This window comes from Eleutherodactylus coqui, chromosome 8, assembly GCF_035609145.1.
Source record: "Eleutherodactylus coqui strain aEleCoq1 chromosome 8, aEleCoq1.hap1, whole genome shotgun sequence".
NCBI classification, from domain to species: Eukaryota; Metazoa; Chordata; class Amphibia; order Anura; family Eleutherodactylidae; genus Eleutherodactylus; species Eleutherodactylus coqui.
Window position 1 is genome coordinate 198,339,492 of NC_089844.1, and position 25,467 is coordinate 198,364,958.

The 25,467-nt window shown below is 44.8% G+C and overlaps 1 protein-coding gene across 2 annotated transcripts in view; it reads right to left on the reverse strand.

Annotated features, from left to right (window-relative positions):
- Positions 1-25,467, reverse strand: part of TNRC18 (trinucleotide repeat containing 18) — a 186,118-nt gene that overhangs the window by 144,921 nt on the left and 15,730 nt on the right. For both annotated transcript variants that reach the window (XM_066577234.1, XM_066577232.1), the window contains exons 2-3: positions 10,451-10,671; positions 9,191-9,316 (exon numbers count right to left, since the gene is read on the reverse strand). In XM_066577234.1, the coding sequence (XP_066433331.1) occupies positions 9,191-9,316; positions 10,451-10,628 (304 nt within the window). In that variant the 5' untranslated portion in view covers positions 10,629-10,671. The remainder of the gene's footprint in view (positions 1-9,190; positions 9,317-10,450; positions 10,672-25,467) is intronic.

The window sequence follows — 25,467 nt, forward strand, 5'->3', positions numbered from 1 at the left end:
GTCGGCTTCCCTTCTACCACACAGTAACCCGGAGAGCCTGCTTCCTGTGAGTGTCGGCTTCTCCATAGCGGCCACTGCACCCCAGCGCACATAAGCTCCAGGGTGGAGAGGGACAACCGGTGGGTCGTTCGGAGGCCGGCGGTCCCTGACACCTGTCACTCGTAACAGAGAGAGAAGAGCTGGCTCCCACCCAGCAGAAAACAAACTGCCACTGCTAATACTAACGAGAAGCGGAGAAACCGCTGTCGGCAGCTTCATCTTCTCCACGGATACCCGGAGAGACCGCTCTCTACAAATAGCAACCTCCCCTTACCCTGTGGTCTCCCTGACGGTGAGAGGCATTCAGTAGATCGTTTTTTCTTAAAGCTAGCGATCCCCGACGGCTCCCACTCATAGAAGAGAGTGACAAGGTGGTGCAGGACAACCAAGCTCAGAAAAACTGGAGAACAGATGAGCCGACGTAAGTCCTGTCAGCCCCTGCACAGACGACTAGAAGACTTCTTCACCCTGCGTGGCAGCCCATACACAGCGGATCCTGACTCTGGGACACAGCCTGCAAGCCAAACAGAGGAATCCAACTTACAACCTCCTAAAACCAGCGAGAGCCCTCTGACAAGAACCGCAGCAGAACGGAGAGGAGACATAGTGGTGAGTGACACTTCAGCCCCGCTTAACAACCCCTTGCCCCACACCACTAACTCCATGTCGGCCATTAAGGGGAAAGCTCCCCCAAAAAGCAAGTCACATCCCAACAAAATGGCTGCTAATTCAGCCCAAAACAAGAAACCACATGCATCCCCGACCGCTAGCCCATTAAAACAACGGGCAAAAATAGCGGAAGATCACATAGAAGATCCACAAAGCCCTCAGATGGAAGACCCTATCACTTCTATGCCCTCTTCAGACAAACCAGCCACAGAGGCATTTATGAAAGAAATGTTACTGGCCCTAAAAGATTCCTTACAAGTGAACTTTGATTCATTAAGCTCCACCCTAAAATCCTCTATGGAGGAGATGGAGGAAAGAGTATCCCATACCGAAAACAAAATGACCGAATTAACCCAATCTCATAATAATTTAATTGATGACCACTACTCTCTGTCAGAAGAGGTTGATGCCCTCAAAATAAAGCTTGCAGATATAGAGGATAGAAACCGACGTAATAACGTCAAATTCAGAGGCATTCCAGAGACGATCCAGACAGCTGAAATCACCAAATATATCCAGCAACTGATTAAAACAGTTCTCCCAGATGCTTCACTCATGGATTTAACCATAGACAGAGCGCATAGATTGCCAAAACCAAAATTCGTCCCCGACTCTATGCCTAGAGACATCATTGCTAGGTTTCACTTTTTTCATATCAAAGAAGCCATGATGCAAGCTACGCGCAAACTAAACCAACTACCGGCCCCATATAATGCAATTCGCCTCTACACGGATCTCTCGCAGATGACTTTACAAGCAAGAAGAAAATTCTCAATAGTTACCAACGCCCTACGTCAAGCTAAAATTCCATATAAATGGGGCTTCCCTCCGAAACTCCTAATCCACAAAGATGGAACCACTCACCTCTTCTCAAATCCAGAAGAGGCCACAGAAAAAATTAAATCCTGGGGCATTTCCATCCCACCTCCGGATGAAAACCCTAGGGGTCCAACAAGAAGACCAAGACCAGAAAAAACCCACATGACCTCCGAGCATGGCCGTTAAAAAATCCACTTACACCTCGACCTACGAAAAAACCTCATCATCACAGCCTGCCTCTGGCTCCTGCGTACTCAGGTGAACTTTACCCCCCCACTTTACAAGCCCACAATTTAACTGGGCTTGAAGTTCCACCCATGTTGTCAACTGTTTTGATGATATTATACCTTTTGATACTATACTCTGCAATGTTACCCTTTGTTATGCTTAGACATCGCTATTTTCCATGCTGCTTTATGTCATACTCTACTTCTAAAAATGTCGGTTAAACTTCTCTCCATAAACGCGAATGGGTTAAATTCACCATTTAAACGCTCATCACTATGGAGAGAAGCGTTGACCCAAAATGCTGATATTCTTTGTGTGCAGGAGACACATTTCGATGCTTCCGCGTGTCCAAAAATTTACCATACTAAATTCCCTAAGATCCTCCTGGCCTGCGCCCCAAACAAAAAGGCAGGAGTATTGATTGCTTTTAGAGACACGATTAATGTACAAACCAAGTCAATTATACAAGATCCTAGAGGGAGATTTCTCTTGGTAACAGGAACTTTAAACTCTCTCCCTTTCTCCTTACTGAACATTTACGCACCAAATAAAGCCCAGATAAGTTTTCTGAATAAGACTATCAAAAAACTGCGGAGGCATGGAAATGGAAAAATGATGATTTGTGGAGACTTCAATCTCGTCCCAGACGATTCCATAGACACAACTTCTCAAACCCGCAGAATCCACCCAAACTTAAACCCATGGATTCAAAAAGAAGCTCTCTATGATAGCTTCCGCTGCCTAAACGCATCAGCAAGAGAGTATACTTTTTACTCCCCCCCGCATAAAATTTTCTCGAGAATAGACCTGATATTGGTGGATAGATGGTCTCTACCTCTAATCTCAAACGCCTCGATTGGAAAATCCACATGGTCAGATCATGCACCTATCACAGCCACTTTTACATGGGGAGAGGGAGGGAATGCGACACGCACATGGAAATATAACACTTTTCTAATGGGGATCCCTAAACATACAAAAACAATAAAAGATGCCCTCACGGAATATTTTCAAACTAATGTTACTCCGGAGGTATCTCCAGCAACAATTTGGAATGCCCATAAAGCGTTTACTAGGGGAATCCTCATTAAAATCAGCGCAAAACACAAAAGAGACAAAGAAAAACAAATCAATGACATTTTAAACCAAATAACAGCCACTGAAATTCGCCTACAAACAGTCCAGTCAGATGATTTACATAAACAATTATTTGAACTAAGGCACAAGTTACGCTCCCTTCTTATAGATGACTTTGATAAAATTATCAAAAATTCAAAAATAGCCTACTACTCCTCGATGAATAAACCTTCCAAATTAATGGCAAACCTAGTCAAAAAAACCAGAACAAAAACAAAAATTCCCTACATAGCAGACCCAGAAAACAAAAAGCTAAAAATATCACATCCTAAACAGATAGCGGAATGTTTTCGCAAATTTTACGAAAAGCTATATAATCTGAAAGAAGACCCCTCCACCCCCCAGCCGAACAAAAAGGAAATAGCGTCTTTTCTTCAAACATTAAATCTCCCAAAAATTTCAGAGTCGCAACTAAAAAACCTAAGCAAACCTATAACAACCCAAGAAACTATTGACATTATAAAAACACTAAAACTGCAAAAATCCCCGGGCCCAGATGGCTACCCAAACGAATACTATAAATCCTTTAAAGACATTTTAGCTCCACACCTGACCCAAATGTTTAATTCGGCAATTCAACAAAGTAAATTTCCAAGAGAAATGCTCGAAGCTACAATCGTTACAATAGCCAAGCCTGGTAAAGACCCCTCGTGCGTAACGAACTTTCGCCCTATATCGCTGCTTAATTGCGATACTAAACTATATTCTAAAATTATTGCACAGAGACTACAGACAGTCTTACTGTCCATAGTTCACTCAGATCAAGTGGGCTTTATTAAGGGACGTCAAGCATCCGATGCTACAAGAAGAGTCATCAATCTTCTCTCTATACTAGAAACATCCCACACCCCGGCCTTATTCCTCGCCTTAGATGCAGAAAAGGCTTTTGATCGCCTCCATTGGGAATACACTTTTGCTGTTCTAGAAAAATTTGGACTCACTGGAAATATCATTAACGCAATAAAAGCTCTCTACTCCAGCCCCTCAGCTAAAATCCTGGTAGACGGTACACTGTCTGATACTTTTTCCATCACTAATGGGACCCGTCAGGGATGCCCACTTTCCCCCCTAATATTTATTCTAGCTATGGAACCCTTAGCTGAATTCATAAGAATGAACACTAACATACAGGGAGTACCTACAAAAATTAGACAACACAAAATCAGCTTATTTGCAGATGATACGCTAATTATGATAACTAACCCTTTATCTTCCCTTAGACATGTATACTCTAGTCTAGCCCTATTCTCAAAAATCTCATACTATAAATTAAATGTGTCCAAGTCACAAATACTGGGAGTCTTCATACCAACTGATTTAAAAAGAGATATAAAATCTGAATTCCCATTTCAGTGGCAGTCCCAAAATATTCCCTATCTTGGAATTCAAGTTTGCTTCCCCCTGGCTGCCACCATTTCAACTAACTATTCCCCACTACTCAAATGTATACAAATAGATCTAAACGATTTTAAAAAACATCACTCTACATGGCTGGGGAAAATTACATTGTATAAAATGATAATTCTTCCAAAAATCCTCTATTATTTCAGATCACTTCCTATTCCGATCCCACAAAAAATTTTACAAAAATTCCAAAGTCAGATGTCAGAATATGTGTGGAATGGTAAACCACCGAGAGTGGCACGTTCTATTTTGTCTTTACACAAAACCCAAGGAGGAGTTGATCTTCCCAACTTAGAGACTTACTATACAGCGATACAAATTAATCAGTCAAGAGATTGGTTAACCCACTCGACAATGTCAGGATGGGTAAATTTGGAGAGAGAAATAATGAACCCTAAAGCTCTAAAATCGCTAATTTATGCAACTATTATGACATCTCAACATCCACAACTAAGGTCAAAAATTGCGATCCCAAACTCCTCACCAACAATCACAGCGACAACGGAAGCATGGAGCAAATTTACTCAAAGCATTGAATATACAAAAACCCATAACCAAAACTCAATCCCGTTAGACACTTTGGAACATTTCATTCCAGGACTGAGACTAAACATTTGGTTAGAAATGGGGATAAAACAAATAGCAGACCTTTATGAGCAAAACTCATTGAAATCTTTCTCACTATTGGTTCAACAATTCAACTTACCAATAACAGAAATGTACAGATATTTCCAAGTAAGATCATTATTAAAATCCATCCACCCTCAGAACACAATGATTCCATACATAATGGTTTCAAACATAACAAAACTACAAAAGGGGAACAAAAGTGCAACCAGACTCCTCTATGACCAGATGACTGGAAACCTGAAGTCGGGTAAGAGATGCCACCTCTTAAATTGGGAAAAAGATTTAAAAACAAAGTTCTCTCTCGAAAGCTGGTTAGAATCTTTTAAAAGAGCCAAACAAGCGACAAAAAGTGCCAACTTAATAGAAACCCACTTAAAAACTCTCACAAGGTGGTACCTCACTCCGGACCAATTAAAGAAAAGACGGTTGATTCCCGGGGCTGAATGTTGGAGGGGTTGCGGTCAGGAGGGATCCCTAATCCACATTCTTTGGGCTTGTCCCCTAATCTCTATATATTGGTCTAACGTATTCTCACTAATTAACAAAATATTGAATATTAATGTACCGAAAATCCCTGCTACAGCGCTCCTACTTCTTGACCTCGGAGAAATAAAACCGGAAAAAAGACAATTAATAAGCCACATACTAATGGGAGCAAAAATCCTAATTACTAGGAAATGGCGAAACACGGAAATCCCTCATATAAACGAGTTAACTCAACTCATAACGGAACACGGAACCTTTGAGAAAGCTCTTGCGATCAGAAATAACTCTTACTTAAAATACACAGCAGTATGGAAACAATGGTTTGATAAATTTCAGCTGGATGTCTAAAAATGTTATATCCTATTATGTTTTTTCCTAGCCCCCTTTTCCTATATCCCTCTGTTCTTCTCTCCCTCCCCCCCCCCCCTCCCCTATCAAACCCCCCCTCTGCCCTGATTTACCTAATAAACTCTAAAATGTGTTCTTTAAATAACTAAACAAGAATTCACATCAACAAATCGAATGTGTCTGACTTTCTAATATATATATTGTGTAAAAAAAATTGTTTTTTCTTACTAATGCATAATTGTATACCTGAATGTGAAATTCAATAAAAATTTAATGAAAAAAAAAAAAAGCTTAAAACCCACAATTAGCATTTATCACATTATTTATAACGCTGTAATTCTGCCATTGGTTTTTTTTTTTTTGGTTTTTTTTTTAAGAGGGCAGGGAAAAAAGTTCTACTATTCATAATATAAATCCAAAAATTTGTACAAAAAAAAAACAAACAAAAACAAAACTACAGCTTATCCATGAAGATTATGGCAGAATCGGTAGCACACTTCTTATACTAGTGGACTTTGCTTCCGCAGTCTGCTTAGTTGCAGTTGCAAGAACCCTGTTATAAAAATTCACTTGCATTATTTAGTAACAGAATCCATGCAGATCTCTTCATCTAACTCAACATGTGAAGGCACCCTAAAAATACTGCATCGTTAAACCTTTACGGCCCCATTTCATATACATACATCATTGGAAAGAAGGGGTCCCTACGAAATAGCGTACATTTATCGCAAGTAGTTGAAACAGACTCCGCATGTAAGCCTGTGCCATAGACAGTGGGAGCCAGTTGTGAATGACAGCCAAGGTCCCAATACAGCAGCAGAGAAGAGCAATCCCAGTCATTACACCTGTACATGCATAGTATCATAGCGTTGGAAGGGACCTCCAGGGTCATCAGGTCCAACCCCCTGCTAAATGCAGGATCACTAAATCATCCCAGACAGATGTCTGTCCGGCCTCTGAAGACTTCCATTGAAGGAGAACTAAGCACCTCCTGTCGCAACCTGTTCCACTCATTGATCCCCCTCACTGGTAAAGGTTTTTTCCCAACATTTAATCCGTATATCCTTCTGCTGCAGACACTGCTCCTACATCCCCCAGTGCAAACATGAGGGCTGCTCAGGCGTCACTGGACTCACCTGGCAGCCCCTCATGTGGTCCCCAAGAAGGCAAGCAGTGGGAGAACCACAACCATCATGCATGGCAGGGTATAATGGGAATCCCTCCCTACCACCATGCGCCACTCAAAGGCTGCCCGAGGGGGAAGCAGGAAGGACTATCAATACCGTCATCAGCCACCGGATCCCTCAATAAGAGACAGACAGTACGGGGACTGGGGAGCTTGTTACTGGGTCTGAAATTGAACAGGGCTCTGAGGCTTTCTCCCCCAGCCCTACTCACTCATCCCGGGCTCTCTCCCCCCAGAAGACTCTCCATCTTGCCCCTCGGAGCTCGTGATATCAAATACCTCTGGAATCTCCTTCATGCTCTACCTACTAAAAACAATATAGAATCCATGGTTTAACATGTAGAATCCAGGCAGGAAAAAGCCATTGCAGCCTTAGAAAACTAAACTCTGTTCAATTGTCAAACATGTGTCGGCTGCTTCTATGGCTGTGGATGCCTGCGTGACCAGGGTTGAGGAAAACTAGTTTCACAAAAATCCTTTAATACAGCATTTTTACTGTAAGTTGATAACCAGGAAAACAGGCGCTGCAGAAACATCAAATTTGCGCAGTTGATTCCTCCTTCTGACCTCCGCAACGCTGTAACGGTCATTTTTAACAAAATCCTGTCCCGGATCTGCACCCACAGAGATCCAAATGATAGACCTTCACCACCCTTTGTTTACCGGACTGCCTGGCTTTTCCACTACCTCTTATGCAGCAGCACTCTTTGCCCCAGTGACCAAGGAACGGCTTGACCTCCAGATCTAGTCATCCTACTCGGGACAACAGGGATGGACCTACACATTCCCATTCCCCATCTCCTGGAAGGAAGATGTCCTTTTTATCCAAAAATCTATATTTCACATTCTGAGGTTTAGTCAAATTTGAATGACATCTTCTAGACTGCAGGAAGATAACTAATTAGACTATCCGCATATGTTTTTTTTTTTAGGGGAAAAAAAAAGACATAAAAGTTGATACCTCCATTGGTCCTCAAACCCATCAGTGCATGGAGAAATCCAGTCTAACAGTTTCCCTAATCAGCGAGTGCCCTGGGCCGACCCATTTCAGGAGATTTCCCAAGCCTCTAGTAAAACACCCGGTCCAGATGGCCTCCAGTCTTCCTACTATAAGAAATACTCAGACCTGCTCAGTAGCCCACAGACTGCTGCAGTGAATTCGGGTTGCCCCCTCCCCCGAGGTGCCTAGATAACAGTCATACATAAACAAGGTAGAGACTCCACTATTACATTATCGTCCCATCTTACTACTCAATGTGGATCTCAAACCGTTTAAGATGGTTCCAGCAACGCGCCTTCCACCGCTGTTGTCAGACTTTGTACAGTGATCAGGTGGAGTTTATCCCCTCTAGATGCCCGCGACACCACTAAGGTCCCGAATGCCATATAACATAATAGAGCACTAGCAATCAAACGATCACAAGTTGAAGTCCACTATGATCCAGTTCCGCACTGACAATGGCACATGTGCTGCGACTCCTCGGCCCGGATTGACGTCACGCACAGCGACTGTGGACCACATGACATCTCCAGCGGACAGAGCTGTAAAAGTCACTACCCATTGATGGGGCGGCTTTTCAGACAATGGGCAGGGAAAGAACCCGAACCGCAGGCAGCTAATTTGCATGAGGGGACTGATATCTGAATAGCGGTGACACACTGAGAAGAAAGAAGGGCATCAATACATTCAACATATAATGACAAATATAATAGTATAATCCCGTTAAAGAGATGATCCCATTATAGGAATCCTATTTCAATGTGTTCAAAATCACAAAACAATGCCCTCACCCATAAGATGTTTATTTCTAGAATGCTCCGTTCTCCAGCTATCGATTCCTCTGTTTGTTTACTGCTTGTTGCCAGGGAAACACACTACCTCTTCTATGGAAAAAAAGCGAGGCGGACGGCGCTTGCACATTTCTTTCACACTAGCTTTTGGGAGAGCCATCAGCTACCACTGTGTTCTGTTACTCATTTCCATAGAAGAAGTGGTCTGTTTCCCTGGCAACAAGTAGTAAACAACCAGAGGAATTAATAGCTGTAATGTCTGGAGAATGGCACATTGTGGAAATAACATAACATTGTGTGTGCATTGTTTTGCGATTTTGAACACAAATATTATTCCCGAGGTGGGAGAACCCCTTAAGATAAAACAAAAGGATGGTTAGCATTTTACATCATTTACATTTAAGTATCGGCATCTAAGTTCATGGAGATGTACAAAAAAAAAAAGCACCATACCTTTCTGAGGATCAATCATACTATGTTGGCCCATACGCGTTAACAAAGGTGAAACCCCATCTTCGGGCTCTAGGTGACTCACTGGAATATAGGAATGATAAATACTTCTGGACAGGTGAGGAAAGCCTAAGATAAGCGACAAAGCATTGTTTTACTACACCAGAACTCAAAGCTGGATATTTAGATTCGGTTTCAAAGAGCAGGAAAAACTGAAGATAAAAAAAAAGTATTCCATTGCTGATCCATGCACAATAGGGCGGATAAGTACATTACCGTCAGATGATGCAGAAGCAGTTCGTGGACACTTTATGGCACTATGCAATTGGCCCCCTCATGGTTATGTAGTTGTATTATGCAGGTACTGTACTCCCATTGTGGTAATAATAATAATATAATAATAACTTTATTTGTATAGCGCCAACATATTCCGCAGCGCTTAATATTATGGGTACTGGTGTATCTTGCCGACACTGGAAGCTAGGGGTGTAACAGGTGTTACCAGGAGTGAACGCCCCTGTCATGCCCATAGCTTTGGATTGGGACACAAGATACAGCAATAACGCCCAAGGGAGCACACAGACGCTCACTGTCCCAGTCCTCGCATCGCAGTGTGTATTTCTCCCCTCATCTGATAAGACAACTCATGTTATCTTTACCAAATGGGGAAAACCATAAAAACTCAAAGCAAGGGTGGGAATTTCTGCCCATTTTTCCTTCTCATCCCCAAAAAATGTAATAAAGCAGTCCAAACAAAAAAACACCCTAGGATGACTGTCAACAACTTATGGCTCTTGCAATGTGACAATGAGAATCACATGGTCCTCAGGGCTTATTCACACGTCTGTATATCGGACGGGTATTTATGCCCGGCCGATATACGGGTCCCTTTCTGTAGGGGAAGGAGGCGGTTTGGGCCGGGAGCAGTGCACTGAGCTCCCCCCCCCCCCCCCTATTTGCAATGGGATGGGGAGGGGCGGAACTTAGCTCTGCCCCCGCCCCGCCCCTCCCATTGTAAACAGGGGGGGGGGGAGCTCAGTGCACTGCTCCCGACCAAACCCGCCTCCTCCCCCTGCAGAAAGGGACACCATATATCGGCTGGGTGTGAAAACCTAGCCAATATATGGACGTATAAATAAGCCCTCAAAGCAGGAAATAGCCCCGTCACTAAGGGGTTAAATACGCATCAAGCTGAGCAGAATCAAAGCAGACACCAAATTTAGAACAGTCCCCCAACTTCCATAAACCCTTAATATATCTTACCTGACTGCGAGTGCGGTCCAAGGGGTGAAGGGTAATACTTTGCTGTGCAGAACGGAGGTAGTTGCCCCGTAGAAGGAACGAGGCGCCCACCAGTATTTCCAGATGAAACACGCCCCGCCTCCAGGGACAAGCCTGACAACCCCAAGGGTGGCATATTTACAAATTCACGGCCATCCATCTCTATACAGGATACTTATATCGCACCATGGTCCAGACAACCACTGAGGGGAAAACAGAAATAAGATATTACATACATTGATTCCTTCTCAGTACAGTCATGTACAGCTACAATAACGTTGGTTAGAAGACCGCTCAATAGGTCAAGACACCTATATAAAACAATACCTGAAAACTCTTAACCCATTAGTGACTGCCAATGTGTCTTGTTACAACAGTTACTAATGGGTTCTAAACTTCACACACTGAGGACTGAGCACCATAAACTTACAGCACTTGGTCCTGGGCTCCAATTCCAGCCAATAGTAAGAATAGACTGCAGGATTAAGGCAGTCTGTTCACGGGCGGCGCGATATACCGCCGTGGGAGCCGCCACCGGGGAGCACTTTGTCATCGCAATTTTTAGACACAAGCGATTTTCCGCTCGTGTACATCGGGCTGCGCTTTCCATAGTTATCCTATGGAAAGCGTTCGCTGCGTTATCAGCGTGCGGATTATCGCAGCGGATAACAGTGAAATATCACCCGTGGAGAGGAAGCCTAAACCTCGGGTGCTCGGCAGTCCGTGACAGGCGAGGACCTGAAGGAGAAGGCTGAGGCTTCTGCCTTCTCTCTTCCAGGCTACATAGTGCTCAATAAGCGCTATATGGAGAAGAAAGAAACCGGACGAGTCACTTACGCTTTTCGAACTGGTGTGACGGCCGTGTGCCCACTGCCACGGCAGAGCTGCAGGGTCTTAGGAGACCCAGATCAGCTTTGTTATGACCCTGAAACTGGGGCTCTTCTGGATGAAAAGTGACTCGTGGAATGTGAATGACCCCCAGAGGTCTTGTATGGTGTCATGGGGAACATGGAGGCTCTAAAAAGGAGTTTTAAAAATAAAAAAAATTATAGAAAAGAAGAAACCGATCCTCTTCTGAAGCAAACCAAATAATTGCAATATGCGTCCTGTGATCCAAGACTACAAATTATATATTAAAATGTCCAAAACAAAATGAAGTCCCCATTCCTGTACCTTATTTTAGCGTAAATATACATATTTTAAAAATAAACTGTAATTTAAAAAAAAAATTAAGCTTTTTACCCTAACAAGAAAAATACACAGAAAATATAAATTGGTGAAAAAAAAATAGCTTTGTGCGTCACAGGAAAAAAAAAATTCAGAGAACATAATTTTGGTAGCTGAAGAAAACAGTCCTTTTGGATCAAAACACCTCAGTTCTTAAGGGGTTAAACATACACCTTTAACATAGCATGGCCTTCCCAAGCAGCCAAGGCTCGGCTGTCAATTGACAACTGGATTCCTCCTCCTATGGTTAGGATCAGAAAAATCTCCAATCCTGGCTATTTAACCCCTTACATGCCTTGATCAATAGCGACTGCAGCATGTAAATGGTTGACAAAGGGATAGGAGGCCGATGGATTAGCACGGCCTGACAAATGCCCCTGGGTCTGCCATGCAGCACTGCCCATTAGTGGTACGCTGCACTGGAAGACACTTCTCTCCCACAAGACCCCTTTTTAATGGAAAAGGTACAATAAAACCCCGCATAATAGGAATTGCTGCTCTATAAAATGTTATTTATCCTGCATGTGGTGAATGGAGTTGAACATTTGCTCAAAACAAATGTCAGACTTGCTTTCTTTTGTTCATCAACTTGTCAAAAACTGAAATAGACATGGGAACAAAAAGTTGCCTCAAAATGGTACCGATGGAAACTGCAAATCATCCCACCAAAAAGGAGACCTCAGACAGCTGCATTGGCAGAGGAATCTATATTCCATACACCTTGAAGGGCGACAACACTAATCTGTAGTAATAGAAATAAATCTGAGTCTGGCGTTGCTGGTCTGACAGAGTCCATCACACAGGATGAAGGACCATTGCTGATGCAGCGCTACCAGATATCGTCAAAGTTCTTTAAAGCTCAAGTTATTATAAGTTATTACAAAACAAGTAACATTTCGCCCGCACGGAATCCGTATTAAAACATGCTGCGATTCTTCCTCCGTTTACAGAATACGTAATTCATACCTGCGAGTGTGAATGAAAATTTGAAAATAAAACGCCTTTCAATGCCCACGTTTTACCGTGGATCTTTCGCATGGACGGCGATAGTGAAATCCGCAATACAAATCCATTTGTGAGAGCCCCCCGTCTCCCCCTAAAAGAGCTGCTCAGTCTTTGAACAACTCCCGTTTACCGTGAATGGAGGCGGGCAGGAACTGTTCCCAGTGCATTCCACCTGCAGTCACTCCTGTGTACAGCTGGCGGGCACCTAGGTGCCTCAGTGTTACCATGTAAAGAGGCAGACTTATCAAACCGTTTATACAGCAAACCGGCACATACGCCCCCAATTTGGCAAACACCACGTTTTATGCCAAAATCTGCATACTTTACCTTTTCACAGCACTTTAGCAAAGTGGTGAGGCGGCATGGCCTCCACAGGCCATCAGATGACGGCTAGTGCCACACAGCGTACCACCAGTTGTCTACGCATCTGAGCTACATTAGCACTATGGACATTATGTTTTCGTATGCCTGCATTTTTCTGTGCTCGCTTCTGCCCTAAAGGCCCATTTACACGAGCAGATAATCGCTCAAAGATCGCCCAACCGACAGTTTGAGTGATCATTTTGCAAAAAAATTAATTGGTATTTAAGTAGCTCCTTTTTCCCTCACATCATTCTTTTAAATGGACTTATTCGCATGAGCGTTTTATTTTGTGTGTTTATTTGAATGGAGATCATATTCATGCAAGTTTTGTGATTCTTGCAGTGCACAAAACTCACACAAGATTCTTGCCTGTGTGAATGTAGCCTCAGTCACCTCTGTGAAGTCAGCACCCCATCTTTCAAAAAAGTTAATTTTTTATAAGTTCTGGATGCACCCCAAAGAGTTCGAGTTCCCAATTAATTTTAAAAAATAGTTCTAGCAAATTAGGCAAAAAAAATCAACAAATGTATCTCTGCGGTGCTAACTTCCAAAAATGATATTACTAAATCAGCGACAACTCTGTAAATATTGGTTCTAAGGCTTTGAGCATTAAGAGTTTTCTTCAGAACTCTTGGAAGTGCTACCCAGAACTCTTATAAAATCGCGGAATTTCAAAAAAAAAATTATTTACACATAACTTTGAAATTTTTCGATCCGGCATTCGAAAATCAGCGAGAACATTGTAAATATTGGTTCTAGAGCTTCGAGCATTAAGAGTTTTCTTCAGAACTCTTGAGGTGCTACCCGAAGGTCTTGCGCAGAAGACCTGGGGGCGCGGGAAATTTAAAATCTCCTGGCTCCCGGCTCCTGTAGGTAGCCAGGAGGCAGGAGATGTCAGTGGGGACCACGGTGAGCGGTCCCCGGTACCGCGATCGCCGTTATCCAATGGATAACGACGATCGCGGAAAAGTTTTAAAAAGTTTTTAAAAAGTAAATGTTTCAGCTGCCCTCATGGATCGGATCCATGAGGTCAGCTGAAAATACTCACCTCCATCCTCCACGATGTCCCCTGCGATCTGGAGCCGCCACGGGCTTCTGCGCATGCGCGCCAAGGGGAAAATGGCAGCGCATGCGCAGAAGCGCCGCGAAGTTTAAAAATCCCCTGTCTCCCGGCTACCTTCAGAAGCCGGGATACAGGAGATGTTACCGGGGACCGCGGAGTGCGGTTCCCGGGCACGTGATCGCTGCCCTGACGGATCCATGACGGGAGATGAAAATGCTCCCGTAAGGTCCCCAAAAGCCCCCCCAAAACACAGGGCACTGCCCTCTACTGCGCATGCGCCGAACAAAATAGCGGCGCATGCACAGTAGAGCCTAAGGCAAAAGATGCCTTAGGCATAGTAGCTTGCAGGGACCAAAGTGATTGGTTCCTGCTGACATGGGTGGCTGTGATAAACCTATCACAGCCATCCATGTCATTTGTTTAATAAATATGGCACACGATTAGTCCTGCATATCTCTCTCCTGTCACTCAGAGCGATTTGTGACAGGAGAGAGATAGCTGAGAAAAATCGTGTGCCATATTGCGAGTTAAAAAAAAGAAGAAAAAAAACCGTTATTACCCGCCTTCACCTTCCCTTATACCCCAATTACCCTATTTTATCCCTGTCCACTTTTTGGCGGGCAATTTTTTTTTTTACCCCCATTAAAAAATTTTTTAATAAACTGGAGCATAGGCGCTACACCACCGAGCAAGCGTACGCGCTGCTCTTTGCGTCAAGTTCCGGTAGCGATGCTACCAGCGAGTCGGAGGAGGGTTTTTTTGAGAGTGACGACTCTGCCTCCAGCGCTATGGAGGTAGACGAAGTCATTGGGGCAGCGGGGCCAAGTTATGCGGCGCCCACCACTGTGTGGAGTGCCGCAGGTTTGTTTGCTCCCCGCATCCCAGAATTTTTAGCGGCTCCAGGTGTTAATCTGGACGTCGCAAATTTCACCCCATATAATTTTTTACATTTATTTATTACCGACGATGTGCTGCAGTTAATTGTCCAGCAGACAAATACATACGCTCGACAATACGTGACCGCGCACCCAATGTCGGTTTATTCAGTGATGTGGACCGCCATAGATGTCCCTGAGCTAAAAAAAAAATTTGGGGACTTATTTTACTAATGGGACTCGTAAAAAAGTCATCCATACGGTCCTATTGGTCCACGAGCGCCATTCACGCAACGCCCGTATTTGCGTTGATAATGCCCCGACGCAGATATGAAAACATTCTGCATTTTTTTCATTTTGCAAATAATGCCCAAATCCCCCCAAGAAGTGACCCGGCGTATGACAGACTGGGCAAATTAAGGCCCCTTATTTCCGTTACAGTTAGCGAGAGGGGGGCTGCAGCGGAGAAAATTAAACCGGTCTGCGTCACAGAATATAATAAATTCATGGGGGGCGTCGATCTGTCAGACCAAGCTATACCTTGTGAAACGTAAAACGCCAGCTTGGTACAAGAAGCTAGCCATCTACCTATACAGATAACGCTCACGTAATTTTTAAATCGTCTGGGGGCACACTGAGCTTCCTCCAGTTTCAGGGAGCGCTCGTAGAAAATCTTTTATTTGGGACCACCGCACCACAAGACGCATTGCAATCGGAGGAGGTGCGGAGGCTAACGGAGCGCCATTTTATGAATCCCATCCCCGAGACTGCGAGCAAAAAATACCCCCCAAAAAAGTGTCGCATATGCACTAAGCAGGGGAGGAGGAGAGATACGCGTTTTTATTGTCCCACGTGCCCATCCCACCCTGGCCTTTCTAATTACCCCTGCTTTGAAATTTACCATACAGTTTTACATTATTAACTTTATTTCACATATAAAAAACGCCAAAAGGGGGTGTGGGTGGGTGGGGGGGGGGGGGTTGTTCTTTTTAGGGAATCAGTTTTACTTTTATTAGTCCGTCTCCCCAGTTTTTCCTGCTTGAAACAAAAAAAAACGGTCCTAAAGGTGTCAAATTTGGTGAAAAACATGAAATCACATTTATATTTCACTCACATTATAATTATTTTTTAAAATAAAAATGTAGCGGCAGAATGCCCAGTACACCCCTAGATAAATTAGCTAAGGGGTCTTGATGTCAAAATTGGGTCACTTGTGAGGGGCATTTTATTATTTTGGCAGTTTATTATCTCTACTAGCGTGCAATGGGGCCTGTAAATTATTCAGTTGCGCCCTAAAATCAAACAGGTGCTCCATACACTATATGCCTAGCCATGCGCCCTCTAAGAAGATTGGGGCTACAATGGGTATATTTCTGAGCACAGGACAAACAGGGGTATCCATTTTGGGGTGCAAGTCTTCATTCATATATGTGCTGTACAAAAAAAAATAAAAATTTTTTCTTCTGCTTGGCTTAGATTCATTAAAAAAACGTGAAGTCATAAAAGTCATCGTACCCCTAGATAAATTCGTTAAGGGGTCTACTTTTCAAAATGGGGTCACTTGTGGGCGTTCTCCATAGTTTTGGTCACTCAATGGCTCTACAAGTGTGCAAAAGGGCCTAAATCTCATTCAAGCAAAATTTCTGTTCCAAAAGTCACCAGTTGCTCTTTTGATTTTGGGCCCCATTGTGCATACAGACGTAAGATTAGGGCCACAATGGGTATGTTTCTGCGCACGGGACAAACAGGGGTATCCATTCTGGGGTGCAAATCCTCATTTTCATGTGTGCTATAGAAAAAAGTCCTGTCTTTTAAATGACATATTTGCAAAAATATGAAATTTTAGTTTTTCTCTTCTAAATTGTATTGACTCCTGAAAAAAAAACTGTGGGGTTAAAATACTCCTGACACCCCTCAGTGAATACGTTAAGGGGTGTAGTTTTTAAAATGGGGTCACTTGTGGGGGTATCTATCATTTTGACTCCTATGAGCCTTTCCAATCTTGGCTTGGTGTAGGAAAACAAAGTGTTCCTCAAAATGCTGAAAAGTAATGTTACATTTGTACGTCTCCTAAATGGTTAAAAAAAAAAAACCGAAAGTTTTTCCAATGTGCGCCCAAAATAAAGTAAACGGATGGAAATCTATATCTTAGCAAAAATTTCTATATTTTGTTTGCACATTTTTGAGATATTGCAGTTGGAAATGTGAAAAAAATGACGTTTTGTTTCTAAATTTTCCCAATTCTGGCGCTTTTAATAAATAAACACAAATTCTATCGGTCTTTTTTTTCCGCCTAAATGAAGTACAACATGTGGCGAAAAAACAATGTCAGAATCGCTTGGATATGCAAAACCTTTCTGGTGTTTTTCCATGTTAAAGTGACACGTGTCAGATTTGCAAAATTTGGCCTGGTCATTAAGGCGCAAACAGGCTTGGTCACTAAGGGGTTAAGGCCCATTTAGACAGCGATAGTCGTATCTAAATAGGCCTTTATCGAACTCCCGCAAATTGATTGCAGGATCCCGATGGATTGCTATGGCACCTGGAGGCTTGAATATACCCTCCTGGTCTGTCAGCTCATTGTACTGAAGTATAGAAGTATTAGATGATAAAATATGATGATACTCCATGTCCCCTAGTGGGACAAAAATAAAAGTATAAAAAAAATAAATAAATAAATCAAAACCCTTCCTTTCCCCCTTTAGGCTGGGTTCACACAGGGCAGATTTGCCGTGCAGAATTTCGCCACGGCAAATCCGCCCGCTAATCTCGGGATTAGCCAGCCATGTGGACGAGATTTCTCAGAAATCTCGTCCACACGGGACGGCCAATCCGCTGCGGTAAGTCCGGCTGAAACCGCGGCTGCCGCAGTTTCAGAATATGCAGCATGTCCATTCTTTTTTTCATTCCACTGCGGCCGCGCTCTCCACTATGGGAGCGCCAGCCGCAGCGAAAGAGCGAGCGGCCGGGCCGCTTCAAAGCCGCCGCGGCTTAAACCGCGGCGGTTCTCCCGGCGGAAATCTCGCGGTTTTTGCTGCGGCCAAACCGCGAGATTTCCGACGCGAATCCGTCCTGTGTGAACCTAGCCTTACTATGAAAAAAAAAAAAACACATATGAGGTATCACTGCATTTGTAATGACCCGAAGGGAAAAAAAATAAAAAAAGGTACATTATGTAATCCGTACAGTGCACAAAAGTGGGGAAAAAAGGCGAATGGCTATATCTGCCCATTTCGCCTTACAAAAAAGAAAGTGATTAAAACGTGGCATGGATCTATAAATGGTACCATTAAAAAGTACAACTCTTACCACACACAAAAAAAAACACTTACACAGCACTGCTAACCAAAAAAAAAAAAAAAAGAATTCATTACAGTGATAAACAAAATATATACGGATATATAATTTTTTTAAAAGTGTAAAAAAGTTGAAAGAAAAATAAACTTGTATTAATTTGGCATTGACATAGCTGCACAGGCCTGTAGACTGAAATCAACATATTATCTAGGCCTCATGCCCACGGCCGGGTCGGATTCAGACGGTGAAATCTCACAGTGGAATCAGACCCGGCGACCCCCTCCAAGACCCTATATCCTATACTCACTTGTCCACAAGTGTCTCGCCAGGCGAGTCGGCGCACATGCATCGTGCGCGGCGTAACGCGCCAGCGCTGGGCTATGATCTGGATTCCTGTGATACTTCCGCTGTGCTCACAGAATACCGCAGGATGGACGGCTTCCAATGACTGCAATGGAAGCCGTCCGTGCGATTTTCAGCACCAAATAGAACATGCTGTGATTCTCCCCCACAAGCAGAAAATCGCAGTTGATTTCCGCTCGTAGGCAGGGGAGAATCTTTTAACTATATGTCTATGGATGGTCATTGCTGCGGAATTAGCGGCGTCCGTTTGGTCGTGAATTTCGCAGAGATAATCCTTCCGTGGGCATTAGCCCTTAAGGCCCATTTAGACCCACCGATTCTCGCCTAAAAGGCCACCTTTTGAGCGATAACCGTTGCGTCTAAATGCATGGACAACGTGCAGTTTTTGGGCAGGAGTCGTTCATCGTTCGTTTCTAGTTTTCTTGAATTGAGCAATGAACTCATCGGCGGTGAGGGCTGTTATCACAGTCGACAGCACTAATAAGATTGCAGCTCGTGTCTCGCTGGTAGTTCACAGCGGGACGCCGGCTGTAATTGCGGACAATAATACAGATGTTTGCTTATGCAGAATAAGCGGCGGTGTCCCGCTCCGCCTGCATAGCTCTTTAGTAGCTACTTAGCTACTATAGACTATGCAAAGATGATCACTCAAAACTGTCACTCAAACGGTCGTTTGAGCAACTTCTGAGCGATCACCTGTCAGTGTAAATGGGGTCTTATACCGCACAGTTAACGCTATATAAAATTTAAAAAAAATATGCCAGAATTGTAGATTTTGTTAATCTTGCCTCTAGAAAAAAATGAAGTAAAAAGCAAGCAAAATGTTATATAGGTTATCAAATATTGCATGAATGAAGACTTTAGTGGGTCATTTTCAGTGAATAAATGTAGACAAAATAAGAACCCTACTGTCTGAGTGTATAAATGAATGAAGACTGGAGTTCATCCCGCAAACAACAAGCTAAGAGCTCCGTCAAGAGAAAGATAAAAATGCTTTGGCCCTTGGAGTGCAGCAACACAAAAACAAATCTTTGTGGGAAAAAAAAAAAGTTTTTAAAGTGTTTTGTGTGTACAAAATGGCAAAAAATAAAACTGTATAAACCTGGCGTGCCGTGCCGGGGAACGCGATCACATCATTTATTTTTGCATGATAAATGCAGAACAAATGAAATCTAAAAAGCAAACAGCAGAATCTTTTTTTCACCAATTCCCCTAGAATATATATTTTTTAATAGATTATACAGACCCAAAATTGATGCTATTAGAAAATACAACTTATCCCACAAAAAAAAAAGCCCTCGCATGGCTGCCAATGAAAAACATCAACCAAAAAAAGTTAGGGCTCCTGAAATGCAATGATGAAAAATTAAAATAAAAAATTAGTTGGTCATTAAGGTGCAAACAGTCTATGTCACTAAGGTGTTAATAGCCAATTTAATGTTGATACTTACTCTTTTTTTATTTGTAAAAATTTTATTCAACTTAAAATTTTACTATTTTTTTTTCTTTTTAGTCCCCTTGAAATTCCTATTGTTTGATCGTTTCTACAATATACTGCAATATTTCTGCATTGCAGTATACTGTCTTTTTAATGTTCACATTCAGTCCTGCCACAGACCACAAGCGGGACTTAAAGGGTTATTCTGTACTTTCTTAACGGTTGACCTATTCCCTGGGTAGATTAGTAGTTAATGGACAGACAGGGGCCTTGGCCTTCACTAGGCCCAGGGCTAACAAGGCAACTATAGAAATCCAGCGATCACCTCACAGGGGTCTGATGGCGAGTCGTGGAGCGAACATCCCCTCCAGCTGGCAGCTTACAGCTCATGTAAGCTGTCAAACAGCCATGATCAAGGATAGCTCCAATCACTGCTCTGAGTTGGGTATCAGCTGTTTTTAAACAACCGCCACCCGCTGGGTATACAGTGGACTGGTACATCTTGTCCCCACCAGAAGTATGGGTGAGACAGTGATTGACCGTAGTCGTCCTGTTTACGCCCCCAAAATCCTGATAGGCTGGCGTTGTATGGGCACCTGGCAGCTGTCACTTCTCCACGCATCCTTACTGCTATTAGCCCTGCCGCTGCCTCCTGTCACTCACCCCGCCGCTCTCCCTTGTGCCGTAGCAGCTCCCGTGCTAAAAGTATACCCGGCGAGGTGCTCGTGACCTCCAGCAGCGAGGCTTACGCTGGCCTTGCTCTCAGCATGCCTGCATGTGAAAAGAGCAGCTGCCGCAGAAGGCAGCAGCGTTGTCAGCACCAGGGAGAGAAGTGAGACAGCAAGCTGAACTCCAGCGGCGAACACAAGCACATACTACCAGATAAGCTGATGTCACTCTCCACTACTGTGCCTGCAGCAACTCCTGTCCGACCCTGTCAACGCCGCCTCCGCCGCCAAGTGACCTCTTACTGTGCCTTAACCACCTACTGGGGCTGCTGCAAACAGCACTCTCACCCACAGCGGGTCCGCTCAGATATTCCCTGCCCTAGTACCCGGTCACAGCTGCCGCTACCCCCAGCAGCCGGCTCCCTCCGGCCACAGCTGCCGCTACCCCCAGCAGCCGGCTCCCTCCGGCCACAGCTGCCGCTACCCCCAGCAGCCGGCTCCCTCCGGCCACAGCTGCCGCTACCCCCAGCAGCCGGCTCCCTCCGGCCACAGCTGCCGCTACCCCCAGCAGCCGGCTCCCTCCGGCCACAGCTGCCGCTACCCCCAGCAGCCGGCTCCCTCCGGCCACAGCTGCCGCTACCCCCAGCAGCCGGCTCCCTCCGGCCACAGCTGCCGCTACCCCCAGCAGCCGGCTCCCTCCGGCCACAGCTGCCGCTACCCCCAGCAGCCGGCTCCCTCCGGCCACAGCTGCCGCTACCCCCAGCAGCCGGCTCCCTCCGGCCACAGCTGCCGCTACCCCCAGCAGCCGGCTCCCTCCGGCCACAGCTGCCGCTACCCCCAGCAGCCGGCTCCCTCCGGCCACAGCTGCCGCTACCCCCAGCAGCCGGCTCCCTCCGGCCACAGCTGCCGCTACCCCCAGCAGCCGGCTCCCTCCGGCCACAGCTGCCGCTACCCCCAGCAGCCGGCTCCCTCCGGCCACAGCTGCCGCTACCCCCAGCAGCCGGCTCCCTCCGGCCACAGCTGCCGCTACCCCCAGCAGCCGGCTCCCTCCGGCCACAGCTGCCGCTACCCCCAGCAGCCGGCTCCCTCCGGCCACAGCTGCCGCTACCCCCAGCAGCCGGCTCCCTCCGGCCACAGCTGCCGCTACCCCAGCAGCCGGCTCCCTCCGGCCAATCAGGAAATTGGGGACGTAAACAGGGTAGTTACAGTCCATCACTAGGTCTCCACACATACTTCTGGTGGAGACCAGATACACCAGTACCGAGAGGACTCCAGTCCCATACACACTTTATACCAAACATGCATTGCTGTAACATACATGCACATCGCAGAGCAAGAAGAGGTTAAAGGACCTAATAGTCACCTTTCAATTCTCACTTGTACCCAATCAGAGAAGCGATAGCTTCTGCTTTACTCAGGGCTGTCTTAACAAACCACCTGTCTACAAAAAAAAACAAACAAGTAATACCAACGTTACTGCAGTAACACAGCATTAGTACTAAAGGCTGTCCATTTCTACTCCGGAGTCCACAGCCCTGCTTTCACAATTTCCCAAAATTACAAAAGGCGCCACATCTTATATTTACTGCGCCTCTTTATAATTTGCAGATACTTTAACCCTTTCTTGCTCTATGACGACACTGTAGCTAAGAGGTACCTGTGAAACATCATACATGTACAGCACATGGATAACGTGGGCTCAGGGGCCGAAGTACTGCAGTGTATTATCTTAACAATCATAAGAACACAGGGATACAAAAACAGAAAAAATTACGAAGATCCACTGCACTTTTCTTTTCTTTAAAAACTGGAAAAAAGATGTTCGCATCACTAAATCCGTAACATCTTGTACAGTAAACTGAACCCACTTATCATCCCGCATAGCAAACGCTATTGGGGGGGGAAAAAACTGCTAAAATGGCTCTCCCAAAATATGCAATAAAAATCATAAGAGTCTGATGTACCCCAAAATGGTACCAATACAAACTAGAGGGCACCATGTAACGAACAAGCCCTCCCATGGCTATGTTGGTGGAAAAATAAAGTTTCGGCTTCTGAAAAGTGATAAAAATCCCCCCAAAAATCTTCATCCCTAAAGGGATTGTCCAAGTTGTATTTTTTTCAGTAAAAACCCTGCTCCCTATGCTATAACTAACCAGCACATACTCCCCTCTCACCTGCTTTGGTTGACCAGTGCTCTTCACATGAGCAGAATTGGTCAGTCAGGTGGGCATGACCATTGCATACCAATACACAACACGCATCCAATCGCTTCGGCCATCTTTGTTTGTCCAGACAGGATGGTTGATTTAAGAAAAAAATTTTTGTTTTTGCCCTGGATTTGATTAGTGAAATGTGGCCTACAAGGCAGGACAAAGTAGGTGGGATCTGTTTCTAGACGGGGAACCATTTGCAAGTAGTTTGTTTAACCTCCACTACAGGCCAAAACACACAGCGGCAGTGCAGTCCTCCCAAGAGACTCGCAGGAGAAGAATGTAAACTCCACTTGGAAGAAGCCCAGATGTGAAGGCAAGCAGCCGGCGTACAGAGCAGCAGCCGGCAACCCCTGCCGGAGCTACTCCCAGCCATACGGGGCCACCACTAAAGAGGTCCTACCACCATTGTAAGCTGGCTCCTATCCATAGGACAGGGGGAAACCAGCTGATCACCGCCGATCTCAAGTACCGCCCTCCTGTCACTGTGGGGGTCACTCCCCCCACCTGCAATGATGTCACTGTGAATGGAGCGTCAGCTGAGCATGATTGGTCAGCGCTGCATTCATATCATTGGGGCTGACTGAAATAGCCAAGCAGCACATTGACAGCATATGAAGCGCTAGTGTGACCAGCATGCCATTCAGTCTCCTCCTCACTAGGGGGCAGTAACCCCGCAGAGACAGATAACCTGTAATTGTGGTACAACTGCTTCATTATTTGTATCAATAGTAAATCCTGCTTTTGTTTTTCAAGTGGGCGTCATTAGCAGGCAACGGGCACATGTATTACAGAGTGTTGGCACAAGTTGCGAATCTTTAGTGATGCCAATCCGTTTGGACAAACTTGCTATTGATTTGCGCCAAAAAAGAACAGATGTTCCTCCTCCTCGTACACTTTTCAAAACTCTCTAGGGAGGGGGAGGGGTTTGAGTAAAGTTGGAGACGTTTACAACACGTGACTTTTTAAGATTTTGCCAACTTTATGGTCATGTCCCTCCAGTAGCTGGGGGGGGTGGGGGGGGGGGGGGGGGGAAGGGTTTTGCGGGCGGACAAGTGGCTCCAAACATTTACAGATGTGACAAGTTTATCACCATCGCCAGAGTCGGACTGGGTTACTAAGCGCATGCCAGTGGGACCCCCATGTGCAGCGACAAGCAGATATTACCGGATGTCCATTCTCCCTATAGTTATAGAAAGGTGGCTGCCTTTGCACGTCGCCCTGTTTCTGCTGTGAAGTGAAGGGTTAACTAAATTAAAGTTCTAAATTTCCAAGACCTCCGGAGGGCGCTCTGCTGCTCCAAATGAGATGAAATTCAGGCAACGGCCACTGCAGACTATGCACTCGCCATTTGTAAAAAAAAAAAAAAAAAAAAAACCTTGCTGCTAGGTGGCGCTGTAGTGGAGCAGGTCTACCATGGCGGCCCTGCATCCGACCAGATCTGAGGAACAGCGTTAGCAGCAGCTATTACGGTTGACTGGAAAACAGAAAGCGTTGTTGAAAACCAAGGGAGAGTTATTCTGCCCTTTTTTTACCGCAATTATCACACAGTATAATTGACACGATGCATTTTTCTCCTATGGGTTGGTATCATTATGACAAAACCAAAATATATATATTATTTTTTTAGCTTTTTCCACAATAAAAACCCTTTTTTGGAAAAAAAATTGCATTGCTGCGTTCAAAGTCCCATAACAGTATTTTCCCATTAAGAACTTTGTGAAGGCTGTATCTTGTTTTTGCACAGCAAGCTGTAGTTTTTATTGGTACCATTTTGGGGTACATATGGCTTTTTAAACACTTATTGCATGTTTTTGGGTGAAGTGAAAGGAACAAAAAATCATTTGGGATCTTTTTTAAAGCATTTGCCAAGTGGGCTTAAAAGTGCATTCAATTCATGGTGCAGGTTGTTACAGATACGACAACCCAAACAGGAGGGGTTTACATTGTTTTGCACCCCCTGGAGAAGGGGCGGCTTGAACCTGCAATGCTATGATCACTCGGATAATACCCTGCAGTACTTCTGTATTGCAATACATTATTGCTTATCATAGCGCTCCTATGCTATGGCAGACCTGGGGCACCACTGACTGGCAGCATGGAAGGGCAACTGGCAACATTGATGGCAGGATGCAAGGGGATTAACAGCCGGAGGCCAACAGTCAGTCGGCTCTCGCACAGAAGATGAGCCCGCGCCAACCACTGGATGGAACTGCAGTGGGGAACCCCTTCACATCCAGGGCATAAATATACACCAGGGGCAGGAAGGGGTTAAACAATAGCAGAGGACAAAAAGCCATCAGAAAAACTGGAGTCAAAAATTCCCCTCAACATGTTTCCACAGACCGGCTGATGTGTTCACTACAAGGAAGATGGGAGATGGGTTGTCAGTTGTCACACATCACCAAGCATCAAACAATGCATGAACAGACGTGTCTGAAAGACTGAGAATGTTACACGTCTGACGCTACTGACCCCCACTTCCTG